This window comes from Dermacentor andersoni, chromosome 1 (genome assembly GCF_023375885.2).
Source record: "Dermacentor andersoni chromosome 1, qqDerAnde1_hic_scaffold, whole genome shotgun sequence".
Taxonomy (NCBI): Eukaryota; Metazoa; Arthropoda; class Arachnida; order Ixodida; family Ixodidae; genus Dermacentor; species Dermacentor andersoni.
In genome coordinates this window covers 127,674,325-127,689,017 of record NC_092814.1, presented here as the reverse complement: position 1 = coordinate 127,689,017, position 14,693 = coordinate 127,674,325, and the positions used below count along the sequence as shown (strand labels likewise).

Here is a 14,693-nt window from a genome sequence, read left to right as displayed (position 1 = left end):
TATAAATAAGGTTTCATTGAAATAACTTTTAGTAGAGTGGCGACACTGCTTACGTTTTCCGACACCCAGAAAGAAGAGCAGAGGATAGTGGTCAGTAATGGAATAATCTATTACTCCAGGGGTATAATCGGAAGATGACGAGGAAAATATATGATCTACCAAAGTGCAAGAGCCAGAAGTGCCACACATTGCTGGAACATCGGTTAAAGAAGAGAAACCGTAGCTAAATAATCAGTTGATATAATCAGAGCATGACTGACACTTGGGATTAGGTATTGTATGGTAATGTTACAACAAATGATGATGTTCTTGTTTTCATTGGTTAAGACACTGAGGATATCTTCTAGCTGTGAACAAAAGTCCGAATAAAATGATGATGGGGAGCCCGATAAATGGATGCCAGGATTGTATTCCGGTTATTGAGTGACAGGACATTCTCATCGAACTCCAACCAGACAGACTCGCACAACAAATTACGGAACGAAAGATCGTGACGACGAGTGCACGCGATCTACGAATTCACAAAAATGGCAGATCCACCGCTTCGCTGAACCCCATGGTAACTATATTCACTGATATATCCTGGCAGACCAAATAGATTGCCATCTACTGGTGTTATCCATGTTTCAGAGAAGCATATTAAAGGAAAATTAGGGTTAAGTATAGAAAGAAAGCATAAAAGGTCATCATGATGCATGCGGAGACTTCGCATATTGCAGTGAATGAGTGAAAATGTAGGTGAATTGTCATAGAGAAACGCTTTCGTCTGATCACGCGAAAACGTGCCTCTACGCGTGGTGAGGATTTAACACGGAAAAAAGGAAGTGCAGGCGCACTGATCATGCAAAAATAGCCAGAGCGTTTACGCCCGAGATGCGATAAACGCGACTATTCTCAGTCTTTCTGGCTTTGATCACGCAGTTTTCAGTCCAGATGAATTGCCACCCCTTATTTTTATTTTTATCGTTTTTTTCAATTCTAGAGCTTGCGCGAACAGTCCCTTGTTCTCTGGCGTGAGGTGATCATTCCCGAAAAATGGGGAGCCACTGTTTCGCGAAAATGCAATGGCTGATGTGGTGAGCTTAGAATCTTTAGCTTTACTAATGAATTCGCTCGCTTCTATCTAGAACAGAAATGCGCGATAATGTTCGCATTTCTTTTCTTTTTTTTTTTTTTTTTTTGTGAGGACACGATGAGCAATGTCAATGTCGGAGAGGACGATAGGACAGCCAATCTTTTCACCAATAGTTTGTATTACCGCCAGGCAGTTTTCACCTTTGGTGACGGAAATGCCTTTTATTTCTGTGTTATTCAAGCGACAATACTGCTCGAGAGACATGAGACGTTCAGACAGCTTTGCATTATAATCCTTCAACTTGTTTTCCTTCAAGATGGTCTCGTTCTGGACTTTCAAGGATTCATACAGTCCATTAAACATGCTAAGACTTTCTTGCACTTATTTAATTTCGGCATGTAGTGTAGCTATTTCTTTCGCTAGCTCAGCACACGACAGCGTCCTCAAGAAAGCACAAAGACACTTGTCGCAACAGGTCAGCGGCAAAGATGGATTAGGAAATGCACAAGTTTATAGTAGACAAACCTGTACGAAGTATTGGGACGAAATTATTTGCGTGCTCGTCAAATCAACGACGTGCGGACACCACAGCAAAGCGTTCATTTATATCTGCACGTACTTCATGTTCAACCGTACGACGACTGCAGCAAATCGTTGACTTATATCGACGCGGACCTCACATATGTTCCCTACGCGGTGCAGCCTCATGGCAAGAGTTAATACCTCAAGCCAACCTCTACAGACCTTAATGACCAAATGTAGTGTCGATGTGCGCGTCCGAATGAAGCGGTATCCTGAATGTTCATTCTCCTTCCTTTCCTGCTTTTTATCCCTTAACCCTCTTCCCCCTGCGTAGGGTAGCAAACCGGAAGCGCGTCTGGCTCATCACACTCTCATCTCTCTCTCTCTCGCTCTCTCTCTCTCTCTCTCTCTCTCTCTAGCCGCACATGACGGGATATTCTGCGTTTCTTTTGTTTACGCCCATCGAGTACCTCTGTAAAACCCAAACATCACGAAATGCAGTAAACTCACTTCGAACGACTCAAATAGAAAACATGCTGTCGGCGTAATGCGATCGTCGTCACCGTCGTCGTCGTCTTGCTGCTGTCGTTGTACAGACGTTCGCGTCACACGCACGACTGCTCGCCTTACATAAACACGTTGATCCACCTCGTAAAAACATGACAAGAACTTTATTTGAGTCCTGAGGGACTGAGATCTTGGGGAGCTAAAACCGAAGGCTTCCGAAGATCAAGTCGGTGGCGCCGCCAAGATGGGACCGGGAGATGTATTCCGCCACAATGTCGTAGGCCCTCTGGACAGCCTGGAGTTGAATGTGAAGATTGCTGCTCTTGAGAGATTCCTGCCATTGTTCTTTCGTGATGGGTGGAGAGGCATTAAGGTCTGGGCACAGCCAGAGCATGTGTTCAAAAGAGCATGAGTCATGACCGCGTTTGGGGCCCGACTGTGAGTGGGCAGGATCTATCCTGTTAAGAGACCGAGGAGGGGGATACGAACGGTTTTGCAGAAGTCTGAGTGTGCTATCCTGAGGTTTGTTCAATTTAGGGTGAGGGGGTGGAAATGTCCTCCTGCCCAGTCAATAATGGGAAACAATTTCGTGGAAAGTACATAACGGATCTTTGTGGATGTTGACTTCGTTACAAGCCTGGCTACCCACGACAGTGCGGTACGTGAAATCGCGCGCTCTCCGGTGGGCCTGCTCGTTAGGATTATATCCAAGCGGGTTAATTGGGCTATCTAGATGGGCTGGGAACCACGAGATGTGGTATCTTCCTTCGCTGCTCTCCCTAGTCCTTTGAAGTGCTTTAATCAAAATACTGTTCGCCTGTTCAGATACGAGAGTGGACGAGAAGGATCTAACCGCCGTACGCGAGTCCGAGAAGACGATAGCGGGAACTTTCGAGCTGTGAAAAGCCAGAGCGATCGCCGCTTCCTCCGCCACATGGGCAAACTTCGTATAAACAGAGGCTGCATTGACCACGTTGCCTGCCTCGTCTACCACCGAGACTGCGAACTTATCCCCACTGTCATATCTGGCAGCATCGACAAAGAGGGCATCTAGTTTCTGCTGATTTATCTTTTTAAAGGTACACTAAAGTGAAAAACGATTTCTTCTGCATAAGTAAATTACCGTTCTACTACACCAAAAACACCACTCTTACAACGATAAGGCGTTTGGTAAGCCAGAAAAAGCGCAAGAACGAAATACGGGTGGCGACGCCCACTTAAGTTCCTGCATCTGGGGGCTGTGACGTCATGGATTTTGATGGCATCTTCTAGGGCCTACTAATTAAATATAGCTGTACAGATTCACTACATTGTGTTCTAAAGGAACCAAATATTAAACATGGCAACTTTCGGGAACCTTTATTCAGCCAACGCGGCCCAAATGCGAAAACATACTTTGGAATCCCTGACGTCAGATTGACGTAGCGGCGCTGGGGTTTCGGCGCGAAATTCAAATACTAATGCTTGGACCTTCATTTTCTCATCTAATAATCAAACTATTTTTTTTTTTGAATTACTGCCTGCAGGGTTCTCAAACAATGGTTCATTAGTCTAAACTGATTTATTGTTTCGCTTTAGTGTGCCTTTAAGAATGGACTTGGCTCTCGCGAATCTCCTACCCTCGTTGTGCACTGGGTGGATGTTTCGCGGAACGGGGTCAACCATGATGCGAGTTCTGGTTTCCCAGGTCAAGCTAACTTTGGTCGCCGGTTCATGTCTGGGTTGGATTCCCGCTTCTTCTAAAATCTTGATCCCTGGCTTAGTGGATGAAAGTCTCATTATTTGACCCGCTGTGTGAGCTTCTATTAGCTCATCAATGGTGTTATGGAGTATTAGCTACAGCAGCTTCTCGGAGCTTGTGGACTGCGGAAGGCCGAGCACGCGCTTGAGGCCGGTTCTGATTAGGGAGTCGAGCTTGGCCTTTTCCGCTTTACCCCAATTAAGGTACGGCGCGATGCAGATAACATGACTCAGGAAAAATGCTTGATAAGCTCTGAGCAAATTGTCTTCTTTGAGACCGCCTCATCGATTTGAGACGCGGGCTACAAGTCTTAGGACATTACTAGCCTGTCCAGTGAGCCTGTTGAGGGCCGTCGAGTTACAGCCCTTGGCATCAATGAGGAGACCTAGAATTTTGACCGAGTCCAACCTCGGTATGGGATGCCCGTTTTTAGCTCGAATTTCTGTCGGCAGAGTTTCCAGAGGCGCAAGGTTTCTGACCTCGTAACGCTCTGAGGAACCTCAAACGATGCTCGATATTCAGCTACCTGCGAAATGCTTTGCATAAAATCGATTCCCACAGTGCATGGTATCTGCACTTTTTTTTTTTCAATTTTTGGTCATAATATGCAGATGCATACGTGCAGTTATGTTTACCAGTGAAAACGTCCCTCCAGCTTTTTTGGCATCATCACGAAGAAACGGGAATTTACTAGTTTTTTGCCATTTATTATCAGTGTATTGTGCTACTAGCAGTTTTACTTCCTCGTTAACTTAATGCCTGCATATGCCATATTTCTCGCAAATAATTCCCTCTTGTCGGGCAGCACATATGTTTTTCATTCCGAAGATTATCGAAACAAAAAAAGTTATCTCACTTGCAGAAGTAGGAACGGAGTAGTTGAATTTCAAGTTGAACAACTAGGACGCTAAATCTGGGCATCTCAGCTCGCCGGTGCTCCTAAACTGTTTGTGGTATACCGTGTGTCTCCCATCCAAGTTCTTCAATGAAAAAACTCAGTGCCCTTCCCTTCTGTGAAGAAGGACGAACAGCGAATATATATATATATATATATATATATATATATATATATATATATATATATATATATATATATATATATATATATATATATATATATATTATATATTATATATTGGTAGAGCATCACAAACGTAATGCGAAGTCGTGGGATCGTTTCTTACCTGGGGCACGTTGCTTTTTCATTCACTTTCATTTCCATTAATTTATCATTATATATATATATATATATATATATATATATATATATAAGGGACGGTGCAAGGTAAAACAAAAACACAAGACATACTGTGCTCGGTCGTCAGGAATGTGATGACTGAACACTCTAGGTCTTAAGATCCTATCTTAACCATGTGTTTCTTTATATATATTTTTTCCTTGAACAGCTTGGCTAACGTTAGCTGGGGCACCCTATATATCCTCTTCGTTCACTACTTCTAATCAGGCCGACGTCCAGAACTTGTAAGTGGATTTACGACGTGTGCGACATAAACTACAGGGCTAGCCCAAATTATCTCCCCAAAGTATTTTAGTAGTGTGAGAACGAAGTCATAGCAACCAGAACGTTATTTTTCCTCTTTCTCTATTTCTCTCTCTCTCTCTCTCTCTCTCTCTCAATTTTTTTTTCCCAGAGTGAGTCAAATGTTTTTTGTGTGTGAACGGTGCAAGCATTTAACCTAAGAGAAGCCAGGCTGCATTTTGGGCGCTTTCGCATTCGACCCTTCTGTTGATGTATGTAGCTTAGCTCAATATTGTCGAAAAAATGTCCGCCAACGAGCCGCTAACGCATGAAGTGGTAGCGACGAAGAAATATGCTTCAAAGAGATTCGGCACGTCGGAACGATGACCGTTCCGCTATTCGCAGGTGTATGGTACTACCAACCGTGTGATGGTTCGGTTCGTTTTTACGCACATATGTTTCACGCTGAAGTGCTGACGATGTCCGCGGGACCTGCTCCGCGTTTACATGTTTACGGTAGAAGCGTATCGTATTACTTTACCGTATCGAGGTCACGCTTGACCAGCTCGAAGCACACCCACACAAAGCCGCCTCTCATAGCGCATACTGCGCTGAGACGTTAAAATTCATCCATAAATAGCTTGCAACTTGTAATCGAACTCGCGAAAAATTCGCCACTCCAAAGTTCTTGCCTGTTTCATATGGAGCGATTCAGCACAACGATTTTCGGAGCTGCAATATTCCCTACATGAGGTCTTCGCATTCGCGCTTTACATTGCGGCGACTATATGCATAAAATTTTCACCTTCCAATAAAACCGCCCAATGAAAGCTCGAGTTATTGTTGACGCAGGCTTACTAAAAGTTCGCTTCGCTGAAGTCAAAGTAAAACAAATTGGAAAGGGTTTTCATGAAATTGTTTCATACTTACTTGAACTCCATACTAGACCAAAACAAAATATAAGTAGACACGCCACCGTGACAAGCCTGGAGATCCGCGTTGTCATTGGTTCCCCATCCATGCCGCAGAGGAGGTTTTTGAGGCAACTAAAAGCTCGCACATGCGAACTCACAAGCAAAATCTCACCGTGCGAAACCGGCTTTTTATTTTCTCTCTCTCTCTCTAACACGAGGTATACGTTCAAGCGAAATCGATTCACGTGCCCTTATTGAGACGAGTGAAAAGGGGCGTGAGTGGGTAGGGCTGTTTTAAAAGCCGATACGTGTGACGTCATCAACCAGCCAGTACGTGTTATTCGAAGCCGCCCAAAGGTCGGCCTTCAGGCACGTGTCCGACTGCTCGAGAAGGCGGCGGATACCGTTTGCGGATCGGGATTCTTGCTTGATCCATTTCACCACGGCACTCATCGTCAGCACCTCATTCGAAGGATTTTCCCAGTGCCGATTTCTTCACTTGTCCGAAGATATAAAAATCCCGACTGTAACATTGGAACTAGCGCTGTAACCAAGCTTCGGTCGCCGAAAAGTGCTTGGGCGCCAAGTTCTTTGTGAAATCTATCCTATCTTACACGAATTCCTTCATGGATCACTTCATGGTCTATCGAGAGCAAAAAGTAAATGATAATAAATAACTTCTATCGTGAAAAAAAATAATTTGGCCCGTCTTGCAACAAATTAAAAAATTGACTTGCTGAAGCAGACATACGGACATTCTCTTCGTGTAAATTCAGCCAGACATTTTCTAGTGTTAGAGCGTTTTCTTTTTTCTTTCTTTCTTTCTTTTTTTTTGGGGAAGGGGGTGGGGGAGAGGAGTCTATACATCTCAAGAAATATTCTGGAGTTGTATCTATGGCTGATTTCATAATTTTTTTTAAATCCACGGCGGTACATTCTTTTTCTCTCTAATGTTCCCGGTTAAGGGACGCCTTGCTCGGCCTGACCTGAGCGTATGGGCAGATGTTGCTTGCACAGTCGGTTTTTGCTTTTTTAACCATTGGCTATAGCAACTGAATTAAAGAAAGGATCGGGATTGAACGCTCGCCAACTTGATTTTATAACTGAACCGAACAAAGCTGTTGTTCAGCTACGTCTTCTTCTTTTTTTGTTTTTCAGTTCCAGACCTTAATGATAAACACGAACGAACGCGATATAAAACATGAAAGCTTGCGCAACAACCATTCGTGTTTTTTTTTTTTTTTCTCTCTCTCTTACGCGGCTAAATTGGCAATATTCTGCTGCCCGCGCTGTCGACTCTCCGGACGTCGTGCACTCATTGACGCGGCGCTGCTCGTGCAAAGCTGGCGGGCGCGCCGCCGCTACGACCTTATCGCTCCTTCTTGGGTAAAAGGGAGCCGGTTTGTGCCGCCCCGCTGCACGTGACGCAGCGGCCCGTCGCGTCTCTAAAGGGGAACCGTCGGCGGCACTGCACGCCACACCTGCGTATACGTCCGCTGCGAACGCGTTGCTTTTCGGAGCGGAGTTACGAGAGCCGTCCTGCCCGTACGAAACCGTTAGCGTCGGTCATGGTAAGTCCTCGCTGCGGCGTGCGCACGCTTTTCCGTCAGACGCGGCGGAGCCGGCGGCGCATAGTGTAATCTTGTGCAATTTCCGGTGTCTCCGGCTTTTCTTGATAACGCGAAGCGCTCCGTATTCCTTCGCTTTCGCGACGTCTGCTAATAACTCCCGTCTTGATCTTTTATCTTTCATTCGCTTTAGGCAGAGAAGTAAATTTTAATCACGCCCCTTTGTTCTGGTATTCCTTCGTTCGGTCTTCGATGTAACGCTTTCTCTATGTGCGCGAACAGTGAAGTCCGAGTTTTCATTATAGGATGAGTTACATCAGCGAAGATAAGGAATCCAAATGCAACTTGTTTCAATAAAAGAAAAAAAAAGTACACCCCCCACGCATTCTTCCCCGTGAGAATCTCGGGCCTCTGCCAACTGCATCGCAACTAATATTGGATGTACGCCCAGCGCTCCCCTCCCCTGCCCCATTTTTTTTTTCTTTCTCTCGTGGCTGCAAAAGCGTGTTCGGTTGGCAGGTTGCTTTGTTAAACGATAAAAACATGCTTTTCAACTCTGCATACTTCTAAGGACCGATTATGTATAGTCTATATTTGGGGCAGAGCTAACAGCGCCGCCATCTCTCGCGTTTCTGACTTACTCAGCATATATATTTAAGATATAAGTATCCTGCGGTCCGTGCAAGAACACCTGAAACATTTACAACTGTTATAACATTTAGCGGTCTGAACTCTTCGGACCAACCGTGGTTATTTAGTGGCTATGGTGCTCGGATGCCGAGGACGAGGTCGTGGGTTCGAATCCTGGCCGCAGCGGCCGCATTTCGATGGGGACGAAATGCGAAAACACCCGTGTATTTAGATTTAGGCGCACGTTAAAGAACCCCAGGTGGTCCAAATCTCCACAGCCCCCCACTGCGTGCCTCATAATCAAAGCGTGGTTTTGGCGCGTAAAACCCCATAATTTTTTTTTTACCTTTTGGTAGTTTTCGACTTTCTCGTAACTGTGACCGCTACGAGCACAAACCGTTTCGAAGTATGCCTCTCTAGTATCGAGGTGTAATTGTGTCATCTATCAGCTTTTCTGTTGCTGTTGGGAATGACCTTATACTGCAACTTATCGATACAGGTGTCGGAGGGGCCTTCGACAATTGCGCCCAACCCTATCTTTATTATTTGTATTGCTATATTCTTTTTTTTTTTCTATTCTTTTTTTAGCGGTGACCATAATTCTTCAGTTTGTTCCAGCACGAATTTAAGCATTGTGAGCGCGCTGAATTTTAAGTTGGCTATTTCATGATACTGGGCCATATCCGCCCCACTTTTCAGGGCGGCTTCGTTTACGTTTGCGCCTTAGCATTCAAATTTAATAAATACAATTCAATTTATTCATATTGTTTTGTCTCTGCACGTTACTTGCACATTTTTGCGTTAGAATTCATATTCATCAATAAGCTGTAACGCTTGCACCGACTGTTTACTTCTTCCTTCGCGGCTCTGTACGTTAGTATTCGGGGCGCTTTTTCTAAGTGAATTCAAAAATAAACGAAGTCTGTTTCTTGAACAAAATTTCTCGTTTTTTTTTTTTTTTCAATAAAGGCTCAAGAAAAGTTTGATACCTTTTTTTCTTCCTATATATCCGTCCAGAATTCATGTCTAAGGGAAACCAGGGTTGCAAGACGTCCCAGATTCTGGGGGACTGTCCCAAAGTTTACGACAAAATCCGAGTCCCGGCTCGACCCCGTCGGGACTTGTCCCGCATCCAGGCCCGTCTAGACTTCGAGGCGAAATTCCCCTGGCAAGCGCAGGTGTGCCACAGGCATACTGAACAGCGTGCGCCCGAGGACTCTGTTTACTAGAACGCCGCCTACACGGGCAGAAAGGACGGTCACTCCAAACGGAGTATTGAATATTTCAATTGGATTTGCAGACGAACGACTGAATCGAGTAGCATTTCGAACATGTTATGGGGTAGTAATTAAAGTCAAACCGAACTGGGACCTTCATTGGGGCATATCACTGAAACAGATCGCGGAATCCGTTTATGCAGGCGAGAAAGAGCTCCCTCTCCCAACCTTTCTCCGTACCGACTCCCTGCAAAGAATTGACAATCCTATAGCATTCACGACAGCCTGCTTTTCCTGTTTAGGGGACGTTAGGCGTGACCATTTACTAGAACCACACACACAAGTAATAATGCCGCGTTGTAGTGACGGTGAAGAACGAGATATTACCACAACTGTCAGTCGCGAATATTAGGCAAACTTGTGCCCAGCAAGAAAAGCAAGACTCAAAGCACAACGATAGCGGCGAGCACAGTCGTCGGTCGTAAAAATCTGGTCGGGGTCAAATGCGGCGGGTATTTATGTATTCACGGTACATTCCGGCATAAAAGCCTGTGCTCGCGTATCTTCGATAATGTACGCCACTATTCGTGTCGCATGCGCAATCTGATTAGATAAAGACTGTTTCGCTGTAGAACCGGAGACGATATTCTGGTAATGGCGGATACATGCAGAGGCGCTTTGCGGAGAGCGATAACTTTATAAATTCTGGGGTACACGTACGCAGCGAAATTTTACGAACATTACGCTTCAGATAAAGAAGCGGCGGCACAACGCAGAGTTATCACTGACTAGCGCTACATGCATGGCGCGAAAAAGAAGTGGGCGGCGCAGCGCGTCTTATAATGTCTGTGCAATGAACAAAGAAGCTGTCCTTGAAATTACATATCGTTTGACATACCCAAATAACTTTTCAATGGTTATACGCTTAACGTTACGCCGTTTCCAGCAGCTGTAACCGAAAAAAAAAACTAAGAGCGCTGCGACCTATATAACACGGCACTTGTTGCCACTTCCAGCAATTATTTTGAATGAAAATAAGTGATAAAAGTTATAATGGCGACACAACTCAAAAGAATTCAATAAAATCAGGCGGCCGCCTGATTCCCGGGATTCCAACCCACGCATTCCAAATGGGAGACAGAGGCTGTACCACTGCATGCACTAAATACCAGAGCAATACGGCGGCGCCTTAGAAGAGAACTTGTCACACTGTCGGACACTTTATTATTGGTAACAGTGCGCGCTTTCAACGTGTTAAGGTGTCTTTCCGTTGTCGTGTTAGGCAAATTATTCGCATAACTCGGCTGCAACATATACCCGAAACCTTCGGTCGCGGCTAAAAGCACCTTTTCATGCAAAACTTCGGATAGTGGTTGTGTTGACATTAGAAGTCGGAGAAGTATGTCATTATAGATCACGTGAATTCCTCTTTCGAGACAGAACTGCATTATTTGGGAGTACCTTTTGGCTAACTAGTATTCAAGCTGTATACGTAACACGGTCGTGTCTCCTTTCTACACTGGCAAGAAAGCAGCGAGTTTGGTACAGAGTCGCTTGAAGCTGTATAGTTGCTGTCGCGCGCTATCCATCGCCACGTCTTTTAGTGTGATAGAATTATAGGCGGACCTCATCCATAATGTAGGTTGCCGTCTTGCGAAAAATGTGGGCCGATACTGAAGGCAGCGCTTACAGTCTATAGCAGTCTCTCAAAGCGCTATAGCTGTCGCGAGGGAAGAATGTCAGAAACTGAAACTTGTGGCGCGTGCGTCAAGTGCCAAAGAGCGACTTTGGCATCATGCGTGCAATCGTGGCTTGATGGTTACAGCATTATTGGTCTGCTGTGCTACTCACGCACGTAGCATGCTCAGAATGGGACAATAGTCATTTTCTGAGCACGCTATCAGCGGTGCTAATGTTTTGCCTAACCTTTCTTCTTCTTTTCTGACACTACATACAACTACAGTTGCACTGCTCCAATATATGGCCACACTTTCTCGAAAATGTGATAATGGACGCCGTACGACACGCGTAATTAGGCGGTAATCAAGTTTCATTCGTGTCGTCGTGTAACTTGTGCGCCGTTACAAGCAGACGACCTCGAATCGACTGCATGATGGTAATTCTGCACGCGGATTGGCTTATGCCGGGCTTTGGACGCTACCAGCGGAGGCGTTCACCCAAAGAAAATGTCTGCCCAGGTCAATATCGACGGCACGCGCATCATACTTGAGCCGGGTGTTTGGCGATCGCCGCGAGACGAAGTTCGTCGCTTGACTTAAGACACCGATAGTTTGCTCCGTGTACTTCAGGCTTAGCACTGGTTAGACGGTGATAAACGGTCACCGGAAAAAAAATAATGTACGTGTGTCAGTGTTATATATAATTATGACGATAATAATCGATGGTCATTGAGTAGCTTCACCGGACATTACAAGGTTCATTTAGAAATGCATAGCCTTTGAAACGTCTTACACAAGCAGCCTATGCGTTTTCCGCCAGCATTTGCGATACTAATGCTTCGCCGCCCAGAAGAGCATTCAGGTGCAAATATTTAGTAAATTCGGCGAAAACGTGCTAAATACTTCCGTGCTGATTGTCTAGTGTAATAATGTACGCAAGCTGTTTTAGTTTATATTATGGGGAGCTATGAAGATATCTGTAAATGTGCTTCATGATGTGCTTCATGAACGTTGATCGGGTGAATAGTAGGACAAATAAGGTCCACTTTATTACTCTTTTGCAGCGCACAAAGTTGCCTCTTCAGGAACAATAGCTGATCAAGCACATAGCCGTAACATGGTGCTATTTGACCTCTTGTCTTATCGAAGCGTTGTCGTAGACAGAACACGAGTAGCATTTTTCGTCGAGTCCTAATCGTTATATTATTATATGGATTATTTATTAATCGTTATATATTCTATGGAGCTGTTCGGCTGCGGAAAGCGTAGTGCAGCAGCTGATGAGTAAGCGACTTGGACTGAATTGGGAAAGCGATGTTTTTTTTTTTTTTTTTTTTTCATAGCGCAGCTCGTCCCTTCGTTGAGCATCGGCGTCCCTCGGCGTATAACCGCGCCAACGCGCCCGTGCCACTGCTCGCGCGTTCATCGTCTTCTTCCACAGCTGGCTCCGATGCCGCTCATCATGCCAGTGTTCCCGTACTGCCCCTCCCTCTGCGAGGGCACTGACGGCACTGGCCCACTGCCAGTCGGTGCGGCGATTTCGGTCTCAAATTCCTTGCCTCAAGGTATCGCTAAATGAATACACATATGCAGCTGCGCTCAAATTCCGTATTAGGGAGTATCGTAATTGTCAGAAATCTTTCTTTTTTTTTTTTACAGCGAAGCTGTATATGGCTAGCCGATTCGTCCGTCCGTCTGTCGCCTGTACGCCGAAAACTCCTTCCGGCGCAACCCCATGCGCATGTGCGAAAAAAAAAAAAAGAGGCGCGCGATTGGCTGCGCCAGTAGTGACGCCATTGCTCTCCGTCGCAGCCGAGCGTGCGCGCAGCAGTTTCTCTCCGAAATGGGTAGGCCACGCGTCATACGTGCTCCTGATGAGCAGGCAGCTTTCCAATCAGCAACGCTGCGAGCAGAACCGGGAACGAGCTCGTCTACGCCGTGCCGACGCTGCAGCCCGGGCGCAAGAACAGGCTCGTGCAGCCGAGCGCAAGCAGCAACTGCGCATTGAGGATCCGGCAGCTTACCAAGCCGTCGTTTATTGAACCGTCGGGATTAACCCAGTGATAAATACCGGGGCCACACGTTTCAGCTTCGCTGGTTAACCATCTGTACGGATTGCTTGGGAGGTGATTTTAATAACTTGATTCACGGTTATATACCAGGCTAACGCTAGAAGTCCTATTCAGCGCCCAGGCGTGCGCTCTGGTTTTCCTTTTTTTTTCTTTCTTATAAAACAGACTGGTTTGAGCTGACAACTCAACACATGTTTATTCTCACCCGAAGAGCAACCTGAGTTACGTTCTTGCACAGATGGCATGGGATGTCGGGTTGAAACTGTAACCGTAGAACTGACTTTAGAATGATCAGTGTCTCATAAAGGCGTCGATTTGCGATCCTTGATCGAGTTGGCACGCTCGCAAGCACCGTCTCTGTCATTCACAGCACAGGTTGCACTCAAGGCATGGCAGGTGATCGTACTTTCCATCCTACCAAGGCGGTTTTAAATAAATGCCCCTATAGTATATTCAATCTTACGCGCGATTGTGGTATTGCAGGCCTAGTTGATTAGCAAATTAGTTGCATCAAATCTTCAACACGTTTTCTTTTCCCTGTTGGTTCGTCTTGTGCACATTGTAGGGGAATGCGAATATTATCTTCAGACCGAATCGAATAGAACCAGTAGCGAATCCAAATGAATCTAATATCGCATATTTTTCGAATAGTTTGCGAGTAACGTGCAGCTTTCACACCATTATTAACAATTTTCAGACCGTCGTATTTACAACATGATAAAGTTTCTGCCGTTACATTGCGCATTATAAAGCACAGTATATAACCAACACGAATGAAGCCTAAGAAAAGCTATATATAAGCAGCTCGTTCGAAAACTCTGGGCTCTTCGGAGCATACGTGGTCATGCCTTATCATATAAAGTTTAAAAAGACAGTTTTCTGGGTCAATTAAAATTTGAGTATAACTTCGCGACTAATACAGAAATGCATGCTGTCTGCGGCGACAGCCGAGAGAAAAACAAAGTACTTTTTCTCTAGTTAGAATGGTCGCGTCGCAGATGGTACTATTGTATCAAGTGCGTTTCACTGAAACATATTCAGATTTAAGCCGATAAGAAGACACAAGTATTGCACTTACAAATAGTACCAAACAATATCCACTACCTAATGTCAATGTGTCAACAAACTTTTGTATTTTGATTTCGTATTCGCATTTGAATTGATCGTATTTTTGCCGTAAAAATCTGGCTGCTTGTATGACGCAGCGTTCTCTATTAAGTTATGTCCACTGTGGATGGTATGGAAGCTTTCGCATTTTTGCTTCAATTTCATGTTTGATCGTGCCCGT

The 14,693-nt window shown here is 45.1% G+C and overlaps 1 protein-coding gene across 1 annotated transcript in view; it reads left to right on the top strand.

Moving 5' to 3' along the window:
- The first annotated feature begins 7,065 nt into the window (after window positions 1-7,065).
- Window positions 7,066-14,693, top strand: part of LOC126544146 (tubulin alpha-1C chain-like) — a 31,327-nt gene continuing 23,699 nt past the window's right edge. The window contains exon 1 of the mRNA XM_050191381.3: window positions 7,066-7,810. Within this exon, the coding sequence (XP_050047338.1) occupies window positions 7,808-7,810 (3 nt within the window). The 5' untranslated portion in view covers window positions 7,066-7,807. The remainder of the gene's footprint in view (window positions 7,811-14,693) is intronic.